The following is a 27,180-nucleotide window of genomic DNA, read 5'->3' on the forward strand; positions in this document are numbered from 1 at the left end:
ACAGGTGTGGCAGTTCTGTACAAGCCTTGTTTAGTTGCAGGTTATAAAATTTTTGAAAGAACATCTTTCTATATTTAAAGTACTAACCATAGACTAATTACAAAATAAATTACATAACTCGTCTGTAAACCGCGAGACAAATCTAATTAATCCGTCATTAGAGGTTATTTACTGTAGCATTACTGTATTAATTTAGCGTCTAATTACGTCCTAATTAGGTTTATTAGATTCGTCTCGCGATTTACAAACAAACTGTGCAATGCGTTTTTTTATTTCGTCTAGATTTAAGTCTTCATACAGGTGCCGGAATTTTTTTTTTGGAATTTTGAACTTTGTAACTAAAAAGGGGAGAACTGCGGCGGATGCAGCCAAGCAGCTCGGTGGAGCTAGCTGCTGGATTCGCATTTCAGTTCAAAACAGAGGACACTGGTAGCTCAGCTTATCATCCAGACAGCACTCGCGAACAATTCAACGGGTGCAGTCATGCAGGGGCTCTCGCACCGTTCTTCCCAAGCACTGCACGTTTTCAGACCTGAGTGAGTCTTGTAAGGAAATCTTTCACATTTGAAATATTAAATTTAGAGTAATCACAAAACTAATTATAGATCTCGTCTGTAAACTACGAGACGAATCTAATGAGCCTAATTAATCCATCATTAGAGCATGTTTACTGTAGATTTACTATAGTAATTTAGTGTCTAATCACGTCCTAATTGGGCTCATTAGATTCGTCTCACGATTTACAGTCCATTTGTGTAATGCGATTTATTTTTCGACTATATTTAATACACTATGCAGACGATTTACAAAAATTTTGCGTTTTGAGATTTTGGATCTAAACAGGACCTAAGTTGCAGACTTGCATTTGCTTTTGCAACCTCAAATTAAAATTATAGTGCAATCTTCAGACTGACACGGGCTAATTTGTCTGCACGATTTTTTTTTTCAAGTTCCCGGGGCTGACACAAGATCAGAGCGCACAAATTGGTCTGCCCCTCCAACTTGCCCGGCAGTGGCGGAGCTAGAAATGAAACTTAGAGGGGGTTATTTTTCCCTGACCAAGAACTGAGGAGGAAGAAGTCTGTCCTTGGTAAGTGACGTTAGGGATTGGATGAACCACAAACTAATTGGGATTGGTGGATTGTGACAGCCTGAGTTCAATCCATCTTGCGGCCGGCTGTGAGGCCGGCGAGCGGCAAACAATGGAGACCGCAGATCGGGAGGCGAGGGCGAGGGCCAATGAGACGTGAGCGGCGATGCGACCGTCACCCAGCGTTGCATGCCATCTGCACCTTCTGTCATGGCTGCCAAAGTCTAGGTGAGTGGGTTTACACAAAATGCCTATGTGACTTCATTTGGATAAGGGGGGCCATAGCCCATTTTTATCGACATGTAGCTCAGTGCTCGCTGCCTCGCCGGCTGCTGCAGTTGATCACTGCACATTCAGTTGCTAACAAGAACAGATACATAACAAGGAAGTAGGTAGCCATGTCAGTTAGCTACCCCCAATGCAATCTCATCGCAAAGTTTTTCACGAAAACACTGCATAAGTTTTATCAGACAGGCAGTCGAATTTTCGAGAAAAGATGGTCGAATTTTGCAAGATACAAACCCCTCCATGGCCTCCGTATGAGCTACGTAGAAGAAGGCCCGTGTCCCACAGGACACTCACCGTTTGCCTACTTTTATGCGGTCCGCTTGGCAGCGTCCGCGACTCGGCACACCGAATCCCAACCACCGGGCGCGGCGCCGAACGCCCGGCCGGGCATATACATCGCCCTCCTGCCCCGGCTCCCCTCGCCTCCCAGCTCAGCGCAGCTCGCGACAAGCAGGTGATCACCTGAGCGGAGCAGGGTGAGGCCGGCCAAGCAGAGCCGCGGGGACATGCTGCGGGGGCAGCAGGGGCGTCGAGAAGAAGCCTAGGTAGGGGGCCATGTGGACGCCGTCGCGGGGGTCGTCGTCGGGGAGCGGGCGGCGGACCTGGCGCCGGCGCATCGCGGACTACCTCGCCGACGACCAGACCGACGCGTCCGACAATGAGTCGTTCATCACGGCGCACAGCGACGAGTTCGGCGCGTCCACGTCCGCCGCGGGAGGCGCGGAGGGAATGCTGCCGGCGTTCCTCGCGGACCAGAGCGACCTCGTGGAGGTCATGCTGGAGCTGGACGAGGAGTCCATGGTGGTGCGCAGCGTCACGCCCACCGCCGCGGCGCTCTACGGGCCCACGTCGCTGGCCGGCGGCAGTGGCGGCGCGCACACGCCGGACGCGGGGCGGAGCCTGAGCCGCTGCTCGTCGACGTCGTCGCGGATACGGAGGAAGTTCGCGTGGCTGCGCTCGCCGTCGCCGTCGCCGTCGCAGCGGCACCCGCCGGCGCCGGCCGCCACCGCCGCGGCGTCCGATCAGCAGGCGGTGCGGGAGGCGGCGCTGGCGGCGCGCGAGCGGCGGCGCGCCCAGGCGCGGCTGAACCGGTCGCGGTCCGGGGCCCGGCGCGCGCTCAAGGGCCTCCGGTTCATCAGCCGCACCACGGGGTCCTCCGCCGCCGCCGGCGGCGGCGGCGGCGACCTCTGGCGCCGCGTCGAGGAGCGCTTCAACGCGCTCGCGCGCGACGGCCTCCTCGCCCGCGACGACTTCGGCGACTGCATCGGTAAGTGCGAGGAGTCCTCCGCCGTCCGTGGCCAGGATTGCTGTCGGCCGGCGCGATCACCGTGACGGCATTGCCGCGGCTGGCTGCAGGGATGGTGGACTCCAAGGACTTCGCGGTGGGCATCTTCGACGCGCTGGCGCGGCGGCGGCGGCAGAACCTGGAGCGGATCAGCAAGGACGAGCTCTACGACTTCTGGCTCCAAATCTCCGACCAGAGCTTCGACGCGCGCCTCCAAATCTTCTTCGACATGTACGCCCTACCCTATCACTCACCAATCCTTTTCCTCTGTTCATGAATCCTAGAGCTCCTTCACCCTATCAATCAACAAAGTTCTTGCTGCCTGCTCATGGCGTTCTTGGCATGAAATCAAATTCTTTTCAATCCAGGGTGGACACCAACGTGGACGGCAGGATCACGAGGGAGGAAGTGCAAGAGGTAATCCAGTTGAGCTCACTTGATTAATCAGCCGACAGAGTTTCGTTAGCAGTAGTAGTTGAAAGTAACATGCCAGTATCACTGGCACTGCTGTAACTATCACCTTGGGAGAGTTTACGCATGGAATTTCACCGTGCCGGTAATTAAATTTGATCTCGAGCGTGTGGTTAGCTATAAAAAAGTTTTTTTTTTGGTTTACTTTTTTCTTAGCTGATCGTCCTGAGCGCGTCGGCGAACAAGCTGTCGAAGCTGAAGGAGCAGGCGGAGGAGTACGCCGCGCTCATCATGGAGGAACTCGACCCGGAGAACCTCGGCTACATAGAGGTACATAAACTGTATACGCACGTGCAAATACGCCACCCACCCGTTGTCGCTGTACGCTGCCACGTGTCGGCGGACTACTTGCTGACCCGCCACGTGCGCAGCTGTGGCAGCTGGAGGCGCTGCTCCTGCAGCGCGACACGTACATGACGTACAGCCGGCCGCTGAGCAGCGGCAGCGCGGCGCAGTGGAGCCAGGGCCTCAGCGCCGGCGGCGCGGGCGGGCAGCCGGCGGCGGCGGCGGCGGCGCAGCAGAAGCAGCAGGCCTGCGCGCGGATGCGACGGCGGTGGAGCCCGCGGCGCGCGGCGGCGAGGGCGCGCGTGGCGGCGGCGGAGGGCTGGCGCCGCGCGTGGGTGCTAGCGCTGTGGGCGGCCGCGATGGCGGCGCTGTTCGCGTGGCGGTTCGTGGAGTACCGGCGGTCGGCGGCGTTCCGGGTGATGGGGTACTGCCTCCCGACGGCCAAGGGCGCCGCCGAGACGCTCAAGCTCAACATGGCGCTCGTGCTCCTCCCGGTCTGCCGCAACACGCTGACGTGGGCGCGCTCCACGTGGGCCCGCTACTTCGTCCCCTTCGACGACGGCATCGCCTTCCACAAGGTAATACGAGCTCTCCCCGCGCCGCCGCTGACACGCGGGCCCCGTGGCAGCGAGTGTTTTTTTTTGGTTTTGCGTCGGGGGCGGCCGGGCGGTGGTCGTTGGGCGGTCGCCATCGGTGGCGAGGCGCCGGCGGCCGTCGCCGTCGCCGTCGCCTTGCGTCGCGCAGCCAATCATTGGGCCGCTGCCGCGTGGGGCCGGCCCGGGCGGGGCTTGGATCTCGTGCGGCTTTGCCGCGTGACTGACTTTTCCGGCTTCCCGGGCGGGCCGAGCGTACTTTGGGCTCGCGGTGGGCCCTTGCAAAATTTCAGGCCCGATGAAAGGCTGTGTTTGCTTAGGGTGGTAAAAAAATTTGGTGAATCTTTTTGCAACTTTGACTACTAATTAGTAGTACTAAATAAAGTCTAATTACAAAACCATCTTCAGAACCCTGGGTAAATTCACAAGACGAATCTAATGAGGTCATTGACCGCATGATTAGAAGAAGGTTATTGGGGCTGTTCGGCTAATCTTGGCACAGCTTGTCTCGGCTTATTTCCTCTCACATAATACTTTTCATTCTACCAGCCGAACAGTCTCACTGTAGCATTACTGTAGCAAATCATGGATTAATTAGGCTCATTAGATTCGTCTCAAAAAGCTACACCCATCCGTGAAAAGGTTTCGCAAATAAATTTCGTTTAGTACTCCATGCATGTATTTGTCATTATGTGAAAAAAATTTCGCCGAACCGACAGGGGTTCTCCGCTTCCAGGTGGGCCCGCATCCACCCCACCTGCAGAGGAACTCGTTGAAAATGTGCACGTAGCAGGAGGGATCCACGTCGCATTACATTTGCAGGGTTTACGTTACTGACCGGTCCGGCCAAACCGGCAGGGTCCGGTACCGGTATACCGGACCGGTTTGGCCGGAAACCGGTCGAAGTCAAATTTGAATTTAAAATCCTCTGTGCAAACGGTTCGTACCGGTATATCGGTCGGTTTGACCGGTTTACCAGCCGGTTTGATTGGTTTACCGGTCGGTTTGACTAGTAACCCGCCAAATTCAAATTTTTTTCTTTTTTGGTTTAAATTCAAATGGCTGTAAAGTATACTAAATGAATGTTTGTATAACATATTTTAGCCTAAATGAACCCTCTAACCCTCTTTTGTACTACTTTTATATTGTATTTGTATACTTTTGTATGCACGCTTTTTTTTGTTTAACTTCAGATCCCCGCAAACTATACTAAATGAACGAATTTTTGAGAAAATTTGACACCATTAGATTCGTCGCACCTTGAAGTATTTTTAGAATTTTTTTGGGAATTTTTCATTTTTTTGAATTCAAATTTGAATTTTGAATTTGGGCTGATTTGATACCGGTTCCCAACGGTTTTGACCGGTTCCCAACGGTTTTGTGAACCCTGTACATTTGGTCGTGCAAACAGTGAGCTTGCTATGATTTGGTCGGGCTAACTGAATAGCATGCCAAGCTTTAAATGTTGGTTTCAGTGTTCACCTCTAGTTCAGCTATTTCACCGGCAAAAGTCTAACCTAAAAAACTGTTAATTTAATTAAAAACCTATGTAAGTCCAGTGGTAAAAGGCCGTAATTTTTAATCATGATAATCTCAAAGTTAGGTTTTATCTTATACAATTATGAGTTAAATATATATATAAGAGTCAAATCGAATTGTTACCACCCTGTATATATTGTTACCACCCATACCGTATCTACACCATCGAAATTTTCTTTTGTTTCTGGATTTCTGCAAAAACTATTGATATACAGTATCTGTTTTAAAAGGTACTTTCAGCATGTTAAAACTTTGCTATAATATGGAAACTACATTTCTTACTCGCAATTAGTGGTTAGACGGACAAAACACTGTTGCTAATAAATATTTCAATTGAGGACTGCGATTAGCCTGACAAGACGGCAAGTGTGGAGAGGCAGATTGCCAGATTTCCTGGGCCCCTCTGATTGATGCCGCGAAGCCATACACAACAATCATCAACCATCCATCCCGACCCAAGCAAATATCCACTAATTAATCATCTTGTCATGACTAATTATTCATGGTAGATCTTTTTGTCTAAAATAAAAAAGAAAGTCGAAAGAGTTTAAAATGTAAAATTGAGGTGGTTAATTTTTACTTTTACCATGTACTGGTACGTAGTAGTTAGTAATCATGCCGAAACCACCATTGGGAGTTTGACGCAGATCATCGCGACGGCGATCGCGCTGGGCATCTGCCTGCACGCCGGCAACCACTTGGCGTGCGACTTCCCGCGGCTGATCGCGTCGGGGCCCGACGAGTACCGCCCCGTGGCGCGCTTCTTCGGCCGGGACAGGCCCACGTACCGGGGCCTCCTCGCCGGCGCCGAGGGGGTCACGGGGATCGTCATGGTCACGCTCATGGCCGTCTCCTTCACCCTGGCCACGCGCCCCTTCCGGAAGCGGGAGGAGATGATGGCCAAGGGCGGCGGCGCCGGCGGCGGGCGGCGCCGGCTGGGGCTCCCGTTCCCGCTGGGCCACCTCGCCGGGTTCAACGCCTTCTGGTACTCGCACCACCTGCTCATCGTCGTCTACCTCCTGCTGCTCGTCCACGGCTGGTTCATGTTCCTCGTCGACAGGTGGTACCAGAGGACGGTAAGCTTTGCTTCCCTTTGGTTCGGGACTTCTGGTTGGTGGCCTGTTCAGGTCGGATCGGACCTGGACCGTATCTGCTTAGCATTAAGCCAGCAGTGTGCTTGTCAGCTGGCCAATCAATTACTTTCGCATCAACCTTATTGGGTTAACGGATAGAGGCACCATCACTTAGACCGTCCACAGTGGAAGGAGGAAATGAAGGAGCAAATACACTGTTTGACACTGTAGATGCACTGTTTGGCACTGTAGACAGAGAGGGCGTGGGAAACGAAGAGGGAGCAAATTTGCTCTTGCTCCCTCCGCTGTGGTCAGCCTTACAGCCGCGAGGATCCTCTGCAGTACTGCCCTTTGAAGTCGAGTCCCTGACATGTGGAGCAGTACTGCAGAGGAGTTGCTTCCCACTTACACGCATGTGTTTCCGGAAGTAGTTCATCTGCACTACTGCAGAGGGACTCACCCGCTGACATGTAGTCCCTCTGCAGAGAGGGACTACATGTCAGCGGGTGAGTCCCTCTGCAATACTACAGAAGACTCATCCGCGTGTCCTGGGTGCCAAGCATTTAATCTAGGAAACTATATAATTTATTTTAACTAGAAAGGTTTATGTTGCAAAATATTCTTTTCATAAATCTCTTTTTTGCAGAACCACATTTGTCAAAGCCTCAAATCCCATTGTATTTTGTTTTGTCTAGAGTCTAGACCCCACATGAACACGGAAACAGGAGTTTTGACCTGTACATCAACCACAAATAGTGAATGTGATCGTTGTCCAACGACATGTAGACTTGAATACTTGATGGTTGACACCCATGCATGGCATGGGCAATGTGGCCTCCCTCACATTTCCAAGAGCACAAGCGCTTTAGACTTGTGCTGATCTGGCTTGATTGTTCTGTTTCTGATCCCTTGCAATCAGCAACTACTGTGGATTACCTGATTTTTTTTTTCAGAAAAAAATCTTTTTGCATCGCCACATGTTGGCTGGACAATGCTACAATGATTGTAGTGAGCTGACCAAGCTAGGAGTGTTCGATGTAAAGTGGTCACGGATGTGGTATCTACTATCTAGGAATTGATTCGCACAAAAAAAAGGAAGATGCTGGGAATAAGTTCCGTCAAAGAAACTACTCCGTATTAATGAAATGCAGACGAGTACTACTTTCTCGCTCGCCTATACAACCGCCATTCTATCCCATTGCCTGACACTGAATGAAACACTCCTAGGGAATCTGACAGCTGCCAAACTGCTGAGTGGTTGAATGTTCTTGATTCAGTTCAAATAAACCTGTATTTTACTTGGATCTCGGAACAATGTTGTATGCTAAAACGTTAGTACTGTAACTGAAGTTACTGAACATTGCTTTCCGCACCCTCTTTTCACCCATGCTTTTGCATGAAATGTAGTGACAGTCTCCACTCTATCTGAACCTCTTTAGTGTCTCTCGGAACAGTTCTACAAAAAAACTTGATGCTAACAGTGTGATCTCTTTGGTCATCTCCAGACATGGATGTACATTTCTGTACCGCTGGTGCTTTATGTTGGGGAGCGGACGCTACGGGCCTTCAGATCCAAGGCGTATGCTGTTAAGATCCTCAAGGTAACTGAATCATCCAAGAGCTCATCTAGCATCTCATTATCTGCATGTCAAGCACCAGTCGGCACACTCACTGACAAAAAAAACGATCACCCTATCATCGTCAGTTGGTCGAAAAGACAAGCAGCGTATGATATGCACCCAGGGGCATGTGCAGATTTGGTTTAGTCGTCAGTTGTGTCTTGCAAATTGTTGCAACCACCATTGCCCTTTGGAGAATGGAAGGTTTCAGCCATATGAAAGGTTATGGCATGTGGACAGTAAGATGGGGATATGGTGCTAGGTCAATTGAACATTTGTCTCATTTAGAACAACTGCCCAAGTGCCCATCATTAGCTAGTCACTTCATATCAAAAGTCTCGTAATTTTAAGATGAAACCAGATGAGAAATATTGAACAAATATTGAAATACCTGGTAGATGGAATCAGATAACGAGGTTTATGCATGTTCTTACAGCTCTCATATTCACTCAGGTGTGCCTTCTACCGGGGAACGTCTTGACCATAACAATGTCGAAACCTTACGGATTTCGCTACAGAAGCGGGCAGTACATATTTCTCCAGTGTCCAACAATATCTCCGTTTGAATGGTATGCTTGACTCTTCATCCATCAACCACCCATGCTGCCAATATCCCTGACTTTTTGCACACTTGCAAGGCATCCTTTCTCCATCACTTCAGCTCCTGGAGATGACTACATCAGTGTCCACATCCAGACCAGGGGAGACTGGACTCAAGAGCTCAAGCGCATCTTTGTCGAGAACTATTTCACACCGAGCGTGCCGAGGCGAGCCGCGTTCGGGGATCTAGGCGCAGCAGAACAGAAGAGGTTCCGTGCATTCTCCAACCTACCCTGTTCCTCCTTTTGTCTGTTTGATCCCAGCCTGATGTAATGAAACTGAGCAACGCCTTGCTTCTGGTGCAGTCCGCCAAGGTTGCTGGTCGATGGCCCCTATGGCGCCCCTGCACAGGATTTCAGGAACTATGATGTGCTACTTCTCGTCGGCCTCGGGATCGGCGCCACGCCTTTTATCAGCATCCTGAGAGATCTGCTGAACAATATCAAGCTGGCTGATGAGCTGATGGTACTGTTTTGCGTGTAGAATCCAGTTTCAGATTTATGTGACTCAAATCTTGCTTGTTTGACTTGTCACTCTTGTCTGAACCTTTCAGGACCTGGCAATGGAGACCGGCAGGCCCGAGGACAGTGCCAACAGCTTCGGCGTGTCCACGGCAAGCAGCAGCAACAAGAGGCGGGCGTACCGGACAAGCTGTGCGCACTTCTACTGGGTCACAAGGGAGCCGGGATCATTCGAGTGGTTCAAAGGGGTGATGAACGAGGTCGCTGAGATGGACAAGAAGGTGAAGTCTCTATCCTTTCTGTGTGCCTTGACCCTGCAAATGTTGATGTATTTCTGAGTTATGATGGGGTTCCTGATGGTTCAACCAGGGTGTCATTGAGCTGCACAACTATCTGACAAGCGTCTATGAGGAGCGTGATGCAAGGACGACACTACTGTCAATGGTACAAGCCCTGAACCATGCGAAGCATGGTGTAGACATTGTATCAGGAACAAGGGTAAACATAGTTTATTTGAGCAAACAGAGTAGCATGATCAATCTGGGAGGAATTTAATGAACATGATTGCAAACTGAACGTGTGATTTGTACTGACGTTTCAGGTCAGGACACATTTTGCAAGACCAAACTGGAAAGAAGTATTCACAAGAATCGCTTCCAAGCACCCAAATTCCACAGTTGGTAATATTTTTCGTTTTCTCCCCCTCAAATAACCATTAGCAATTTAGCATGCCTCAATGGATAGTTCTGATCATAAGATTTTATTGTGGATGCAGGGGTGTTTTACTGTGGGAGACCTACACTTGCCAAAGAATTGAAGAAACTGTCACTTGACATGAGCCACAGAACAGGAACACGCTTTGATTTTCATAAGGAGTATTTCTGATAGAGAATACACTCCTGAATTTCATAGTAGTAGTAGATACCGATAAAACAGCCACAAATTTTGCATAGATGCAAACTGACCCTCTTCACCATATGTAAATGTACATAGTATGAGGCAGAGGGTAGTTACAGGTATACATGTATAGCTCATAGCTACTCATTGTATGCTAAGCATACAAGAGACTGAGACCACCAATCTGAATGTATATCATTCAGTTAGTTGTTCATGGTTAATTTATTACTCATTGGCATTGTGCAGAAATCATGTATTGTTAATCGGTTCTTATGCCTCAGATGATGAACCAACTAGCATTGCCAGCACACGTTGTATTAGTTGAGGCAGAGGCACTCCATATAGCATTCAATAAACTTGTAATGAATTGATGATCAATTACAGTTTGTCACGAGTAACAATGTACATCATCTATATATATGTTTAGAGCTAAAACAGACAAAGTTAAAACTGCTCGCTAGCCCTAACCCAAGGTCAACAGGAGAAACAAGACTTCAGTCTTCATGTAGTACTTACACCAATGAGATCACCAGACAAGGTCTGATAAGGTCAAAAAAACTCGATCTACACATAAGTTTAGTTGGTGAAGTAAGCCGCAGCAAGAGCATCTTGTGCAGAAATTCTCTGCAAACAAAGAAAGGCACCAATTATCGGACAGTTTGTAAACAAATTTCGAAGATGTCATGCGTATAACAGGTCCAATCACATTCCTAAACATGGTCACAAAAAAGCTGATACGAAGTTCCATCAGTTAGCGTGTTTCATATGAACCTCAGATAACAAATTAAATGCTGATAACGTAGAACTGTGTGAAATAGAACATACCTGTGTAGGATTAAGGATCAACATGCGTTCAATTAAATCGACAGCATGATGGTCGAAGCTGTAGAGATTTTTTTGCCACATTAAATTCAAACCTTAAAAAAACTAATAACTACTCAATACATAGGTGTAAACAAATAGTAAGTGGATTACTTCTGTAACATATCTCTCAGGCGTCGCTTGGTAGGCGTCACAGGATGGATAGCCATAGTCTTGTACAATGGTAGCTTGGATACACCTGGCCAGTTTTCCTCATTTGGAGATCCACAGAGTTCAAATATTTTGGACAGCTGGTCTTGCTGAAACAATACACAAGCATCTGTCAAGGTTTTATGAAAAAGTACTCAAGCTATACTTGAGGAAATATTATAGAACAGCATACCAGTTGGCATAGTTTCTATGAATTAGCAGTCAAAGATATAATATATAGGATCATAATATCAAGTTATTAACATACAATTTGTTTAAAAGTGGTCCAAAGAAAAGTACTTAACTTTGATGGTCCAAAGAAACATATCTAATCTTTCAAAGATTGGTATAGCTAGCTGCATATTCTACGAAACTAATAACTCCAAGGATTTTTAAGTGGATACTAGTGGTAATGGAAAAGGGATGACAGAAGAAAATAGGACAGATATGGATCATCACACTAATCCAGTAATAACAGACACAGGAGCTAAAAAGTTCAATTTGCGCATGAAACCAAACCTCATCACATATTCAGGAATAAAGTTCAAAATTCAAAATCTAGTAAATAATAATTCACTGATCATATCGTAAATAGCACCAGGAGCAAGAGCAGAAGAAAAGAGAGAAGCGATAGACATAATACCTCGGTTCTGCCAGGAAACAATGGTTTTTTAAGAAAAAATTCAGCAAAAATGCAACCAACAGACCAAATATCCACAGCTTCAGCATAATTTGTAGCACCAAGAAGCAACTCCGGGGGTCTATAATGATGGAAAAAGTTGTGTTGGCATAAGTGCGAAAAAAGTGGCCAAAATATGCTGGGCAAGAGAATTATGTCATGAGGCTATTTTCCCTGATTCCTCATTCCACTTACCGGTACCATAAAGTGATGACATGATTTGTCAAAGTTCCTTCTCTAGTAAATGGCCTTGCAAGGCCAAAATCAGCGAGCTTCAAAAGCTTACCACCACTTATTAGAAGATTAGCCCCTAGAAACAAATAAGGAATTCTGAAATAAGAATATCGGAGAGGTAAAGCTTGAATTTAAATCCAAATAGAGTAAACCTTTGATATCACGATGAAGTACATTATTGACATGGCAGTAGTGCAATCCTTTTAGCAGCTGGTCCATATAAACCTAAACAAATGGAATTTTGTCAATGATACATTTTAAGAAGAGCAGCAATGACACATCTCACTGTTAATTCTACTTTTTGAGTAAGTCTGTTAGAGTACCTTGACTTGGGACGGGGTACTATGGTGCAATACTTTCTTCAAATCATGGTCCATGTATTCAAAAACCATGTAGATATCTCCCCTATACATCTGATTATTATCTGTATATGTTTAACACAGTTCACAGGATAAAATATATGCAGTTTCAATCAATTAAAAGGGCAAACAAATAAATCATCATGAACCACATAAATGAAGAATATAAGCAACCAAACAAAAGAGAACTTAGTGATGTACCAGATCCTCCTGTTCCATGTGCAGAACCTGAGAAAATCTTAAAATGGTTAAGCAATGCCATAATACTCTATTGCATATCTAGAAATGACTAGATGAATATTTGTTACCAGGAGATACTACAATCTCTTTCAATCTGATGATGTTCTCATGATCCAGCTTTTTTAATAGTTTAATCTCACGCAAGATTTGGCGTGGAAACTACAGAAGCACTGAACAGTTTAGATGGGTCTACAATATGCTTGCAAATCATAAAAGGAATATCAATAGCTTTGTTGAGATCATAAAGCTTACCCCTTCTTTGCCATCATCCAGTTTTATTTTCTTAAGTGCTGCTCTTTCCCCAGTAATAATATCCACAGCCTCAAACACCTCGCTGATATTTGTAGGAAAAAGACATGGAAGTGACAGATTAGGCAGTTACACATATCATACAAATGTATATAGTAGCAAAAGCTTTGCCAGCTTCAAGTTTGATGGTGATGAAATACAATCTACGGAAAGGATGGTGGATAATACCTTTTATTTTATTTTCTCATCAGCAAATGATACTAGGCATAAGAAAGAATACCAAAACTAGAAAGTTAGCATTTTTATTTCAGAGAGCTTTTAAGACACAATGAGAGATCATTATAGCCCACCTGATTCAGTGAGAACAAGATTCTAGAAAGGGCTATAGATTATTGTTAGTGCAAAAATACTACCTTATGGCTCCTTTTAGTGAACGCTACAAATTTCTCAAAAAGTTTAGTTTTTGCATCTTCATACACTTATACATATCACACCAATGCATACTCATGTTTGCAATTGAAGTGCTTGCATCGAATACCCGTTGTAGATATAGAAAGGAAAAAAGGGACACGCACACTTTAATTGTTTACAAATGAATATAATAGACCCTCTAATAGGGACGAGTTACAGCAGTCAACATAGTAGAGGTTAAGACAAGTTATTAGATTCAAATACTCAAACAAAGCGAACAGGCCTCTAGCTGAGTTGGTTAGGTGGCTCTAGTAGCACTCAAATCCTAGGTTCGACTCCCCATGGGAGCGAATTTCAGGAATGGGTTAAAAAAATCCTCTCGTTTGTCCCACAGCATAGGTCTAAGGCCCGGCCCTGGTCATTGGTCGTCTCACACAGGCTACAGTGCTGCTGTGTAAGGGTGGGGCAGGGGTCCAAGAGTTTTCTCAACCTACGTGAGAAGGTCTTCTTCTTAGCAAAATACCCAGGGGCTGTCTTACCCCCTGCAGGTCGAGTTTTAAATACTCAAATAGAAAACTCAACCAACCTAGGAGGAACTAGGTGGCGTAAATAACAAGAAATAGGCAGCCAAATTCGAAACGAAGAGTACTTGAACTTCAGTGCCAGGGTGCACACCCACACCTCCCATCAATTGAGGTAGGCTCAGTTCCTAAAGGCAAAATTGTGTCCATATCCATACCATTAAAAGAACCAAATTTTAGATATATACCATCAAAAGATCCTACTATATATATAGATACCATCAAAAGATTGAACGTTACATCTATTCAGCTTTTTTTTTTGCTTCCGTTACCTTCGATCGTTACAGCTGCATGCCTGGCTTGCCGAGCTGGGGGCCGCCATGGCCGACACCGAGGACCTCCTGGACGACCTCCACTGCCGGCGCCTGCCCCGTGATCTCCAGTTGCGTCGGTGCCACCCTCCATGGCCCAACCGGAAGCTGCGATGGCTAGCCGAGAAGCTTTATTGCGTCCATGACAACTCGGAGCGGCTGCGGCTTGGGGAAGACTTTGGAAAGGCTGCAAGTGAAACTTGGGGAAGTGGGTGCGCCGAAGAGATTCTTCCCGGTTCTTGGTGATGTTTGGAATGACAAGGGGAAGATTGAGCTGGAGAATAGGCACGTGTGGAATATAGTGTCGGAACCTCTTAGCTCGGTAGCAGGATCTTGGTGACCAATCGGCTAGGCGTGCAACAAGGGGGCCTCCACGCTACTGGGCGGGGGCCACGCCCAGCGCTCTAGCTCCCGGGCGATGGGCTGGATTCGGAGGAGGCGAGGCCCGCCAGGCCGACATTGCCGTGGGACAGGGAGCGAGCGCAGCCGGCGAGCGCGGCGAGGTCCTGCGACACAGGCCACGACGTTGGTGGTGGCGTGAGCATCATCGGGAATCAATTTGGCACGACGATGAATGAACTGGGGGGATTTTGGGTGGGGATTCTTTGGTCGTCGTCGCTTTTGTTCCGCTTGGTTGACTTCGCCCAACCCTTGGTCCTAGTCTATCTAACGTTGCTTCAGACTTCAGCTACCAGACGCGGTGAGCAAACAGAGTAACGATCAAAGGTAACGGAAGCAAACAGAATGCTAAATAGCTGTAACGTTCAATCTTTGATGGTACATATCTATAGTAGGATCTTTTGATGGTATATATCTAAAGTTTGGTTCTTTCAGTGGTATGGATCCAATTTTGCCGTTCCTAAAACATCCAAACACTGAGAGCATACTTTACTCTTTTGCTAGGCTAGGCTACCTGAGCAAGAATTCCCCAGCCTAGCCAAGGCTAGGTAAGGAAAGGTAGGTGAGTTTGGTTCTCCTGCTTGCTACTCCAGATTCCATCTTCCTCTTCTTTCCTTCAACCCCCTTGTCAAAAATCACTAGCACGCTGCCATATCGGCTATAATTGGCAATATAAACAACAATCACAAGGAGATGGGCTCATTACTTATCCTTAATAACCATCTCTGTGCACATGAACAAGTGGAAAGACTAAATAAGGAAATGAAAAGGGAGAAAGGAAGCTTGTCCAAAGTCCATGAGCAATTGTTCCATAACTCCAATTCTTTCAGGAAATAGGTCCAGTTAGCTTCTTTAAAGTCAACTAATTTTCTTTTGAGACCACAATCGCTCCTCAGCCATGTGCCATAACTGCCAGCACCCTAACCCCATCCCTTCAATCTCCTCCCTGGCACTGTGATTAACGGGTCCCATGGATAAGTTCCACTGGGTACCCATTCTTGTTCACATTTGTGCTATAAAGCTTTCGGTTCAGTTCATGTTTTGAGGCCATGTGCTGCTACTAAGGTAACATTGCTGAAGAAGCAGACCCGTTGTGTAGCCTTGCTCGTGCAGGAGAGCCTATTTGGCTCATATGCACAAGCAAGGATACCATCCTCCCATGTGGGCAAGTTGCAAAGCGAAGAAGGTTTTAGAAGGCTACTGAACTGCGAAATTTGCCGACCGAGGCAGAATGCTCATCAGGAACCAAGCATAACCTTGAGTTGCCGATTAATTGCAAAAGGATTATTGCAATAAATTAGGATTCAGATTTCAGTATGAATGTTTAAATTTCTTTTCTGTTAAGTAAACAACGGAATTTTCAGAGAGAAAAGGCTAAAGCGGTAAAGCCTAAAGGTTAAGGTAGAAACAATTCCATTACTTGCAAGAGTGAAAAACTCCTTCCAAGGCCAAAGGAAGGAAACACAAGTATTGAACTATTATTTTTATTTCCAGTGAAACAGCCAAAGAACCAAGTGGAGTGGATACAGGCTAAACCATAACAGTGCCTGTTCCTAAGCCTGAACTATTGCCCAAACGAAGTAAAACATCATTTACACAATAAATGAAATATCGGTTCTTTCTTATCTACAGGAGTTGCATAGTTGTAGGATGTCATCATGTAAACCTCGATGCTTCCAACTCTCCATCTTAAGTCGTCAAAGCATTGGCCGAACAGGGTAATTTGACAATATATCTACATTATCTAACGAATGAAATACTTGTGCTGGTCCTAAAGCGCTCCAAAATATTGATGCAGGAATTCAGGAAACCTACTTTAACGGAAGGAGGCCCAGCTAAGAAAATCACAATGGAGAAAACAGCACCATCAGAATGTCTGGTAAGATGCAAGACGATGTAACTGTGTGATGTTGTAAGCATAAAAGTGAAATGTCTAGTGAAATGCATATAATCAGGTTAGTACCAAACAGTAGGAGAATATCTTTCCTTTTACTAGATTAAAAAAATGGCATTACCTAACTGCAGTGTACACAGATCACAAATTTCCAAGCTTGCTGTACATCAGAATTTAATCTATAATATCTTCCTAACAATTAAGGAGCCTGCAGAGGCATGGCAGGAACACCTAGTGCCCAACAAGGAACCCTAAGAAATAGCTAAAGAAATCACTAAATGATTACAACTTTAATGAGTCCCAACAACTGACGGCATCTAGGACGAAGCAACAAAAGCACCACCGCTCCAAGCACTAGGGACGCCCTACACCACACAAAGCCTCCTCCGACAATTGGCTCCAACCGCGCCGTGAATCGTGCGACCAAGGACCAGATGGATCATCACCACTCCGCCGCCGCCGGCGCCGCCCGTACGATCCCACGGCTACGCTACACACCATCCACGGTTTAATCGCAGCGCAAGGCTAAAATTTCAGGCGGAGCTGGACGGAATGCGGGAGGAATTCTAGCCGGTCAGCCGCGTGCCGGAAGGGGATTTCGTTTCAGCTTCGCTTACCCGTAGGTGCCCTCGCCGATCTTGCGGATGCGCCTGTAGCAGTCGACGGTGCGCGCGCCGGCGGGGGCGTACTCCGCCAGGTTGAGCGCGCCCAGCGGTGCCTCCTGGCCGGCCATCGCCGGCGGAGGCCTCTGCGGTGCCGCGGGGCTTGCAACCGCTCCGCTGGAGCCTCCGGGGGCTTGGGCAGCAGGGGGAAGCGACGGCACGACGCAGAGGCAGCGGAAGCCCCAGGAGAGTGTCCGACGCAAGTCAAAGACCAGCCGGTCTGTTCCTTCGTGGGCCTGGGCTTGGGCCGCCGCGCCGTCATGACGGCCAGCCCGTTATTTGTCGAAAATGTGCAAAGGTTGAAATTCGCCGAAATTTCACTCTAGGTTCCAAATGAACCTGCCCCATTTGTACTGCAAAATACATCTCCACTTTACCAACGTATCATTTGGTACAATGGCCATGTTGGATCCATGTGTTATTTAGTAACACCCCCCAAATAACTTCTAAATAACATTTGAGAGCATGTGTGTTATTTGGCACTGACACACCCCAGAACTCTAACCCCTCCAAGATGTGATTATTGTGTTACTTCTGGTGGCTCCACAGAAAAAAGAGAGAGCATTGGTTCTTTAAGTACCATTAAATGCTAAATAACACTAGCATCCAAACTAGTATGTGTTATTTCTTTGAAAGGTTACTTGGAGGGGTTAAAAACTAACACTAACACTAACAATAGGATCCAAACACGGCCAATGTTGTATTTTAGTCGGTATATATATATATATATATATATATATATATATATATATATACATACGGCAAAGGAAAGAAGCCGGTTCTTACAAAGGGGATGTTACACATACGGGAACGTATCTAGTGCAAATCATAATTTTTGTGAAAACCCGTGCAAACCACGGCAAAAAAGTCATCTAAATTCACAAAAAAAATCACACATGTAGATGATATGATGATACACAATCTTGTAAAATATCTTGTCCAAACTCGACTTCGTTTGTGAGATATAAAAATAACAAATTTCTAACAAATCACCTGGACAGCTTTCTGGCTTGAAATTTGTTATTTTTATATCTCACAAACTAAGTCGAGTTTTGACAAGATATTTTACAAGATTGTATATCATTATATCATCTACATTTGTGATTTTTTGGTGAATTTAGACAATTTTTTTACCGTAGTTTGCACGGATTTTCACGAAGTTGTGGTTTGCACCAGATATGTTCCCATTGCATAAAAAGAAAAACTAAACTCACTGAGACAACAACAACACACCGAGACGTAAACCATTGAGAAACTAAGGGAGCTCATGCCTTCCACAGGCCGCATGCTCCACTTGGCAATGGAAATAAGCCCAATGTTGTACAGCGCTTCATTGCTTGCCGTGATCCTCGTTTGTTTGTCGATGAGCCGCTCAAGAAAGACACCATGTTCTTCACATGAGGCTAGGTGCTTTGCAAAATACTAATCACCTAGCTACTAGGTTGAAGAGCAATTCCTGTCATTTTTGTGGCTCTACTGAGGATATTGCCCATCTGTTCCTTCACTGTTCGTGCGCCCAGAGTTTCTGGGCGCATCTAAACGTTTCTTTTATCACCTCTCATATTTAGTCCATATTTAAATATAGATTAATTATAAAACTAATTACATGGATGGATGGAAAATCGCGAGACGAATCTATTACGCCTAATTAATCTATCATTAGGTATTATTTACTGTAGCACGATATTGTCTAATTATTGCATAATTAGGTTCATTAGATTCGTCTCGCGATTTTGATCGAGGGTTATGGAATGAGTTTTGTCAGTTATCCACATTTAGTACTTCTAATTAGCGATCAAACATTCGAAATTACTGTAGGGCTGGAAAAGTTTTGGGAACTAAACAGGGCTTGACTGTGGTGGGAATTTTCAACCAAATCGATCTACACTCAGTGATAGGCACAAAAATAACTGCATTTCCTGATGCAAGCAATGATGTATATCAGTTGGACTTGCAAGGCGAGATGATGAGTGCACTCGTCGTCGTTTTGTGTAGAAAAAACTACAAAAGTCGACGACCGCCGCCGAGCCCCAACCAATTCAAAGGATCCACGAACAACACAAATCGCCCAAGCAATCCACATTCCACACTCCACTACTCCAAGTCTCACCGGAGCACCACCAGTGGTTGGAGGTGGCCATATAAACCGTGCTCGCTCTCGTCCTGCGGCCGCATCCCAATTCCCAAGGCCAACCGCGCGCCGCGCCATGGGGGAAGAAGGCCCGGAGCAGACGGTGCGGCGGCGCGTGCTCCTCCTGTGCAGCCCGTGCATGGGCCACCTCATCCCTTTCACCGAGCTCTCGCGCCGCCTCGTGGCCGACCACGGCCTCGCCACGACGCTGCTCTTCGCCGCGGCCACGTCGCCGCCCTCGGCGCAGTACCTCGCCCTGGCCGCGTCCGCCCCCGACGGCGTCGACCTCGCCGCGCTGCCCGCGCCGCCGGCCGACGCGCTCCCTCCCTCCGCGCCCGTCCGCGTCCGCGCCGAGCACGCCGTGGCCTCCAGCATCCCGCGCGTCCGGGAGGTGGCGCGGTCGCTGGCCGCCGCGGCGCCCCTCGCCGCGCTCGTGGTGGACATGATCGGCACCCCCGCGCGCCAGGTCGCGGCGGAGCTCGGCGTCCCTTCCTACGTGTTCTTCACCTCGCCGTGGATGACGCTGTCCCTTTTCCTGCACCTCCCGGAGCTTGACGCCTCGCGCGCCGGGGAGCACCTGCTCGACGCCACGGAGCCGCCGATCTGCCTGCCCGGGTATGCTCCGATCCGCGCGCATGAGCTGCCAAGGTCCATGCTCGCCGATCGGAGCAGCGAGTCGTACACTGGATTGCTGGCCATGGCCAAGGAGTTCAGAGGAGTCGACGGCATCCTTGTGAACACGTTCCGTGATCTCGAGCCCGCGGTGGGCGACAGTCTGGAAGGTCTGGAGGTGCCGGTTCACCCGGTCGGGCCGTTGGTCTGGGCCCGACCGGCCCGCGTGGATCGCGACCACGAGTGTCTAAGGTGGTTGGACCAGCAGCCGCATCGATCAGTGGTCTACGTGTCATTTGGCAGCGGTGGCACGCTGACGTGGCAGCAAACAGCTGAGCTAGCGCTCGGGCTGGAGCTCAGTCAGCATAGATTCGTCTGGGTTGTGAAGAAGCCGCATCAGGACACAGCAAGTGGATCGTTCTTTGGAACTTCTCAAGGAGAGGAGACCACCATGGATTACCTTCCCAAGGGTTTCATCGAGAGGACAAGAGGGATCGGGCTGGTGATCCAAGCATGGGCGCCACAGCCACTGATACTTGCCCACGCATCAGTCCGATGCTTCGTCACGCACTGCGGGTGGAACTCGGCGCTAGAGAGCATTCTGAATGCTGTCCCTATGATTGCATGGCCGCTCTTCGCAGAACAGCATCTGAACGCCTCAATGCTGGAGATTCAGGTGGGGGTGGCGACTCGGATTAGGACAGGGCCGGATCGGCTTATAAGGAAAGAGGAGATTGCGAGAGCAATTCATCGTGTTATGGAAGGGCAGGAAGCTGAAAGGATGATGAAGCGAGCAAGTGAACTGAGAGAGAAATCACTGAATGCTTTGAGCGAGGTTGGTTGTTCAACACAAGCCCTAGCGCAAATCACGGATACCTGGAAATAACTTGCTGGTGGGAATAGATGGAGAGAAGTTTGGGAATCCTTTCACTGTTGTTGCACTGGATAGATGAGACCGCCTCTCGTCAATTTCAAGTTAGTGCAGATCATTTTACGCACAACATCAAAGAAATTGACGGTCTGTTGAAAGATCAATGATCGATCCCTAGCAGCAATTTCAACAAATAGATTTTGTTTGGGAGGGCTCCTTTCGGCTCCGGCAACGTAGTGCCACTGTAGCGCGGAGCCTGTGGAACCACCCAAACCAGGCTCCGCAGCTTCCATGTATAGTACCACGTGTCAGAGCCGCTCTATTGAGTAGTGTCTTTACAGTATTTTATATAGTGGAGCCAGAGCCGTTTAGAGCCCTCCCAAAGGGGGCCTTCATCTGTCCACTCACGATCCCGGCAAGCGGACCCACACGAGACCCACGTGATCCTTTCTTTTTGAACAACTGCTCCCCCTCCTCTTTCCTTTCAACATTCTAACTCATCTCTCTCGTAATGGTCCTCGTCAAGATGTGCGGCAGCGATGGCTCCTCAAAGCGCGCGCGTCGTGGCCATCAGGCGAGTGGCTCCTTCCCTTTCGTCGCCGGGAGGAAGCTTGGGGCTTCGTCCATCGGGTACGGAGCCGCTGCTAGGGAGGGCGAATCCGGATGCTAGGGAGTAGTGGCGGCTTCGAACGAGTCGAGCCGTGATGCATATGGTAACTTTTGGAGGAATATCTTCCTCTTCATACTGGTAGGCAGTTCGAGTTCAACCCGATGCGAAGGCACCCATCGCTGGGCGCGGGTAGCCGTCACATGAGGTGACGAACCATCGCCTGAAGACCGAAATTAAATAGACTATCGGTCCACCAATGTAGTTGTATATATATGGCCTAAAAAAAAAGAAAAGAGATCATGTGATTGCATACAAAGAGGATAATAAAGCACCATGGAGCAGTAGCATGCAGGTGTAGATGCTGGACAGCGCATGAACGCATACATGTCAAAACCATTATAAACGTTAAATGGACTGATGGGAAAAATAAATACTCCCTCCATTTTTAAATATATGACACTATTGACTTTTTTTCTTCGTTTGACTATTCGTCTTTTCTATAAATATTTATGCAAATAGCCAAATCTTCAAGTCAGATTCAAGAGACTCTTGATAATAGACGTAAATGTACTTATTTCACTTCATTTAACTAATTAATTAATTAAATAAGGTTTATTAAAATTGAAGAAAAAAATCAACAGTGTCGTATAAAAAAGGGAGTATGGGCCGATTGATTGCCTGGCCCGCTTCGTACTTGCTTCAGCCGATGGACTGAAGAACGGAGGGAGTATAGCTAGCTTTTCCGCTGGCTAGGTGCATTTATTTTGGACCCATTCCAAAGAAATCATGCGTTGAGCAGTTTAATTTCCTAATGAAGTTTCTTGCCGACATGGTTGTTACGGAAACCACTTTGCAGTTTCAGGGTTGGGAGTGCCCTTAAGCTGAAAAAAATTACTAGCTCCGTCCAAACTATAATAAATTTAAGACTTAGTTAAAGTCAAATATTTTATATTTTAAAAAATAAGTACTTTTAAAATAAAAAATATTACGTATTATGAAGGTGGTATCATCTTTATAATTTGGTATCACTTTTATATTATCCATTCTTATAGTTTGTTTTACTGTTTTTGGTTAAAATTTAAAAGTTAAATTTTAGAAAGGATCTGTTTAGTTCCTCTATTTTGTATTTTTGGAAGAGAATCTTTCAACATTTAAAGTATTAAATGTAGACTAATCATAAAACTAATTATAGATCTCGTCTGTAAACTACGAGACGAATCTAATGAGCCTAATTAATCCATTATTAGCATATGTTTGCTGTAGATTTACTGTAGCAATTTAGTGTCTAATCACAACATAATTAGGCTCATTAGATTCGTCTCGCGATTTACAATCCATTTGTGTAATGCGATTTATTTTTCGACTATATTTAATACACCATGCAGATGATTTATAATTTTTTTGGATTTTGAGATTTTAGATCCAAACACGGCCAAAATCTAAAAATATCTATATTTTTGGACGGAGGTAGTAATACATTTAAGGCTGCAGCTGTCGGAAATGGATCGTTGGTTTGTCTGCGCGCGCTATCAGGCCCTGATTGCCTTTTTTTTCCCTTGATCGTTGCCCTGATTGCCTTACCCTCGTGGGCTCAGAGCCCATATGGCCATAAGAGGCATCAGCACAGTGCTCCACTCCGCTATTCTTAGCACAGTGATCTGAAACACACACATAAAAATTCTGTGAACTCAAATTTGGGATTTGGCCATTGTCAAAAGTGGGCTTTGCCACTTTGCCATCCTTCTCGTGGGCTTCGCTTTTTTGCCATTATGAAACGAGTGCACCCCGCTACAATGCCTTTTCTTCCTATCCAATTCATTTTGTAGTTTTTCACACTTTCTCTGACGGGAACTTCCATTACTGCCCCTGCCCCATCGATCCCATCTCTAGAACGAGCACCGTTCATCTCGCCCCTATTCTTTTCGTGGCTGACGGCGGGCGGCGCTCTCCCTGCGCACGGCGCCGGCGGCGGGCGGGCGGCGTTCCCTCCCCAAACTCGACGCGGCTCTTCTGGTCCTCCCAGGCAAGTTCCGCGCCGGAGCTGGCAGGCCCGTCGACGACGGAGAAGTCGGAGCGGAGGACGGAGGGGAGGGGCAGCGCGTGCAGGAGGCGGCTCGTCTGCACCTCGCTGTACACGGAGGCCGGCCGCCCGGGCGACGGCCTGTTTGCCGCCGCCGCACTGCCGTTGGATGTCACCACCGCCGTCGCCACCGCCATTTGTCCCGGCTCGAAGAGAGAGAGGGAGCAGAGTGCGTCGCACTGATTGTTGTTGCAAAGGAGTAGCTAGCTCACAAATACTGAGTTCACAAGTAGCTCACAAATACTTAGTTGACATGTACATTTAGATCACAAACACAAAGTTCACAGGTACATAAATTGCTAAGACTTGGAGTTGACAGCTCAATTAATCTTCAGTCTCTTAGGTGCCGCCGTGCCAGCTTCCTTGCAGGACTTTTGTTGGCTGCAGTCTTTTGCTTGGTGGGTGAGGCTGCCACTGTGGGCTGGGTACTAGTGCCTTCTCCTGCAGCATAGCAAGTCGGCTGCAGAAAAAAAAAGATGAGCAAAAAACTGAGATGAGAAAAAAAAACTATGATGAGAATAACAATTCCCAGCAGCATACCTTCTAGTAACTCTACCAGGACTGTTTTGTATTATTTGTTTCCAGGGTTGGTAAAGAATTGGTGGAAGCTTCTTCATTTGTCTTGGTTGCTTTTTTGGCTTTGTTCTTGGCAGAACTTTCAGAAGAACTTAAGTTAGATGGACTAACTAATCGATCTCGGAAGCATGACGAGTAAGGCATTGAAGAAAGGACTTACCCAGCAACAAGATCTGCCCAATCGCAGTTCATGGCGTTGTCTTCTCCTCACCACACATCCACTGTAGATCCACAATGCAAACTCCCTCTATCGCGCCCAGATCTAGCTGCTGTGGAGAGCGGAGGGAAGGAGGCACGAGCAGCAGAGAATAGGAGGGGGCGCCAGCCCTAGGGCCATGCCATGCAGGGGGTGGCGGCGGCGGCCATGGGGCACGAGCAGCAAAGAGAAAGAAAGAGATGAGAGGTTCTGGTGCTTGTGAGGAATCACGGGAGGGTAAGGGTTTGCTCAAGGGCAAAACTGTCAGGTCATATTGCTCAAATAAAATGAAAATACAAAATGAATAGGAAAAGGAAGAAAATGCATTGTAGTGGGGTGCACTCGTTTCATGATGGCAAAAGAGCGAAGCCCACGAGAACGATGGCAAAGTGGCGAAGCCCCACTTTTGATAGTGGCCAAATCCCAAATTTCTCAACTAGTTAGGGTAGCGTGGCAACGCATCCAAAGGAGCACCAGGAGAGCAAAGGTGAGGGGATGGCTGCCGGCGAGGGCGACGAGTCCACCCAGACAAACGACGGCGGCATCCTCCCGGCCAACTTCGCCGAGGTGGTGGCCTCCTTCCCCAAGGGCCCAAGTGCTCGATGTTTCCTTCCCTCCGCCAGTACCGTGGGTTCTGGCTCCCGAGATCAGCCTGCTGAGCCTCCCCGAGGTCCACGCCCGCTTCGCGCTGAGCCCCACGGACGTCCTCGTCGCGAGCTTCCCCACGTGCGGCACCACCTGGCTCAAATCCCTGTGCTTCGCCACCGCGCGCAGGTCCTCGCACCCGCCGCTCGACTGCGGGCACCCACTCCTCCGCCACAACGCCCACGACTGCGTCAGGTCCATCGACACCCTCCGGTTCCTGCATGGCGACGATGACGGCGAGGCGCCGCGCCTCCTCTGGACGCACCTGCACTACTCCCTACTCCCGGTGCGCGCCACGGCGGACGACTGCTCCGTGTGCCGGATCGTGTACGTCATCCGAGACCTCAAGGACACGCTGGTCTCCCTCTGGCACTTCAACTCCGGCGTGGTGGCGACGACGCCAAGGGCGCGCCACTGCCGGAAAAGACCAAGTTTGAGGAGTCATTCGAGCTCTTCTGCTAGGGCCGCTACGGGCTGGGTCCGCAGTGGGAGCACGCCCACGAGTACTAGGAGGCGAGCATGCGGCGGCCTGGCAGCATGCTGTGGCTCAGGGCGTCAGCAATGGTTAGCTATTTAGCTAGTTAGATTTGATGTGACAATAAAAAAAGTAGAAGAGAGAGTAGTCACTAGCGACGAGAAAATAACTGATTTATTTCATGTAGTCCAAGAATATGTGAGAAGCATGTGGGTCCAGAAGTATAAAGTAGTTTTTTTCTTTTCTCTCTCACTTCCACGTCAGTAGACTAAATAGCTAGTACTAGCTATGCTAGTACTAGCTATTACCATTGCGGACGCCCTCAGGTATGAGGGGATGCTGCGGGACGCGGCGGGCAACCTGAGGAAGATCACGACGTTCATGGGGTGCCAGGGGTGAAGCCATGATTTCAAACTAGGGGGGGGGGGGGGTGGGGCTGAACTAACAATGCCATAAATTCGTTGAGTCTCATACTAAACCAACATAGTCGTTTGAAGCAGTTTCATATGACAACATTAATAAATAAAGCAAAATACATTGCTAAGAAGTAAAAAAATGGTTAAATAGTAATTTTTCCATACCAAAGCAATAGATAAAGCACGATGTTCATTATTCTTCATGAATCATGAGGATTGAGGATCTTCACAAGGAGCATTCTGTATACCAAACATAATAAATTGGTGATAATTGGCAAATTAAAAGTTCAAAATAAAATGAAATTTTGAAACGAATAGAACATACCCAAGGCACTAACATTCGGTGGTTTTTCATCTCTTCAAAATGGTGTATAATTTTATCATTGCTAATGCTTCTAAATATCTCCTTCTCGATGTAGCATATCATCAAGTGGTTCATCCAATCATCTCACATTTTACTACGCAAATATGTCTTTATAAGAGCCATAGCTGAAAATCAAGATGACAGTTTTCCCATGGGGGCGGATCCCCGCAGGGACCCGACCCGAACGGGGTGGGGATGGGGGCTAAATCCTCCCCGTGGGGGAAACAGGGCGGGGATAAGTCTTAGTTTCCCCCGCGGATATACCACGGGGACCCGAAATGCAAGCGGCCCATAAAAAATGCATGGCCCAATAGCCCACACTAGAGTATATAAGCAGCATATTCCAAACCCTAATTTCCTGTTCCCATTTCCCATCCCGCAGCCGCAGGTGACCGGCGTGTGGCGGCCGCCACCCACACAAGCGCGAGGCGCATCGAGCGCGGTGCAACCAGAGTTGATGGCCAGACGCTGGAGCCCGGAGGTGCCGCTCGTCCGCTGCCCAGCGAAGAAAGCAAGCCACCGACACCACTTGTTGCTCAGTCCAAGCCATTCAGGAATCAATCTGCTAGCTTGTTGTCTTGTGTTGAATCTGCTAGCTTGTGGCTTGCTTTGCTTGTAACCGTTTGCTCGATGTGTGGCTATGTACGTTGCTCGTGCTTGGATTTGTGTTCCTTTAATTTTTATACGAGCATCTGATTTGATTGTTTTGGATTTCATTTTTTGATTTATTTGATTGGTGATTCTCTGATTTCACGGGGACTCGTCGGGGTTCGGGGACCTGACGGGGATGGGGACAGGGCACGTTTCTGTGTTTCGGGGTCGGGGCGGGGATCAGAATTTGGGGATCGGGGCGGAGACGGGTGCACTCCCCTGCTCTTCCCCGCCTCGTTGCCATCCTGAGCTGATAAGACTCTCTCAACTTGTCGGTGTCCAGACCCGGGGGCCTAGCACTAACTAGTAAAGATGATGCGTG

The 27,180-nt window shown here is 47.9% G+C and overlaps 4 protein-coding genes and 1 long non-coding RNA gene across 6 annotated transcripts; 3 read left to right on the forward strand and 2 right to left on the reverse strand.

Moving 5' to 3' along the window:
* Window positions 1-1,727: 1,727 nt before the first annotated feature.
* LOC120678504 (respiratory burst oxidase homolog protein E-like) lies at window positions 1,728-10,445 on the forward strand. 2 transcript variants are annotated; one of them, XM_039959737.1, is made up of 14 exons: window positions 1,728-2,645; window positions 2,735-2,894; window positions 3,032-3,080; window positions 3,291-3,404; window positions 3,506-3,997; window positions 6,199-6,627; window positions 8,130-8,225; window positions 8,697-8,812; window positions 8,882-9,052; window positions 9,149-9,308; window positions 9,397-9,585; window positions 9,674-9,802; window positions 9,906-9,984; window positions 10,080-10,445. In XM_039959737.1, exons 1-14 carry the CDS (start codon window positions 1,934-1,936, stop codon window positions 10,187-10,189), a joined length of 3,006 nt encoding a protein of 1,001 aa, XP_039815671.1. In that variant the 5' UTR covers window positions 1,728-1,933; the 3' UTR covers window positions 10,190-10,445. The 2 variants fall into 2 exon arrangements, with proteins under 2 accessions (XP_039815671.1, XP_039815672.1); XM_039959738.1 differs by lacking the exon at window positions 6,199-6,627.
* A 98-nt stretch (window positions 10,446-10,543) lies between these two features.
* On the reverse strand, window positions 10,544-17,409 carry LOC120678505 (cyclin-dependent kinase C-3-like). The gene is made up of 11 exons (XM_039959739.1): window positions 17,187-17,409; window positions 12,977-13,058; window positions 12,793-12,883; window positions 12,686-12,712; window positions 12,449-12,549; window positions 12,278-12,350; window positions 12,087-12,201; window positions 11,856-11,973; window positions 11,177-11,322; window positions 11,027-11,084; window positions 10,544-10,825 (listed from the first exon to the last, which is right to left on the reverse strand). Exons 1-11 carry the CDS (start codon window positions 17,300-17,302, stop codon window positions 10,778-10,780), a joined length of 975 nt encoding a protein of 324 aa, XP_039815673.1. The 5' UTR covers window positions 17,303-17,409; the 3' UTR covers window positions 10,544-10,777.
* A 1,882-nt stretch (window positions 17,410-19,291) lies between these two features.
* On the forward strand, window positions 19,292-21,333 carry LOC120677261 (hydroquinone glucosyltransferase-like). The gene has a single exon (XM_039958408.1). It carries the CDS (start codon window positions 19,439-19,441, stop codon window positions 20,858-20,860), a length of 1,422 nt encoding a protein of 473 aa, XP_039814342.1. The 5' UTR covers window positions 19,292-19,438; the 3' UTR covers window positions 20,861-21,333.
* Window positions 21,334-23,753: 2,420 nt separating this feature from the next.
* LOC120679958 lies at window positions 23,754-24,533 on the reverse strand. The gene is made up of 2 exons (XR_005677398.1): window positions 24,272-24,533; window positions 23,754-23,995 (listed from the first exon to the last, which is right to left on the reverse strand). It is a non-coding gene; the product is annotated as an uncharacterized LOC120679958 (long non-coding RNA).
* A 269-nt stretch (window positions 24,534-24,802) lies between these two features.
* LOC120678175 (cytosolic sulfotransferase 9-like) lies at window positions 24,803-25,826 on the forward strand. Its single transcript, XM_039959328.1, has 3 exons — window positions 24,803-24,874; window positions 24,954-25,516; window positions 25,754-25,826. Exons 1-3 carry the CDS (start codon window positions 24,803-24,805, stop codon window positions 25,824-25,826), a joined length of 708 nt encoding a protein of 235 aa, XP_039815262.1.
* The last annotated feature ends 1,354 nt before the right edge of the window (window positions 25,827-27,180 follow it).

This window comes from Panicum virgatum, chromosome 6N, assembly GCF_016808335.1.
Source record: "Panicum virgatum strain AP13 chromosome 6N, P.virgatum_v5, whole genome shotgun sequence".
In the NCBI taxonomy this organism is placed as follows: Eukaryota; Viridiplantae; Streptophyta; class Magnoliopsida; order Poales; family Poaceae; genus Panicum; species Panicum virgatum.

Excerpts from the sequence above, each read along its gene's own strand:
- LOC120677261 (XM_039958408.1), top strand. The coding sequence starts at position 19,439 with ATGGGGGAAGAAGGCCCGGAGCAGACGGTGCGGCGGCGCGTGCTCCTC.
- LOC120678175 (XM_039959328.1), top strand. The coding sequence starts at position 24,803 with ATGGCTGCCGGCGAGGGCGACGAGTCCACCCAGACAAACGACGGCGGC. Across the intron at positions 24,875-24,953 it reads TCCCGGCCAACTTCGCCGAG|ATCAGCCTGCTGAGCCTCCC; the intron begins GTGGTGGCCTCC and ends CTGGCTCCCGAG. Across the intron at positions 25,517-25,753 it reads GGCTCAGGGCGTCAGCAATG|GTATGAGGGGATGCTGCGGG; the intron begins GTTAGCTATTTA and ends GGACGCCCTCAG.
- LOC120678504 (XM_039959737.1), top strand. The coding sequence starts at position 1,934 with ATGTGGACGCCGTCGCGGGGGTCGTCGTCGGGGAGCGGGCGGCGGACC. Across the intron at positions 2,646-2,734 it reads CGACTTCGGCGACTGCATCG|GGATGGTGGACTCCAAGGAC; the intron begins GTAAGTGCGAGG and ends GGCTGGCTGCAG. Across the intron at positions 3,998-6,198 it reads ACGGCATCGCCTTCCACAAG|ATCATCGCGACGGCGATCGC; the intron begins GTAATACGAGCT and ends AGTTTGACGCAG.
- LOC120678505 (XM_039959739.1), bottom strand. The coding sequence starts at position 17,302 with ATGGCCGGCCAGGAGGCACCGCTGGGCGCGCTCAACCTGGCGGAGTAC. Across the intron at positions 12,202-12,277 it reads ACTTCATCGTGATATCAAAG|GGGCTAATCTTCTAATAAGT; the intron begins GTTTACTCTATT and ends ATTTGTTTCTAG. Across the intron at positions 10,826-11,026 it reads TGATCCTTAATCCTACACAG|AGAATTTCTGCACAAGATGC; the intron begins GTATGTTCTATT and ends CTTTGTTTGCAG.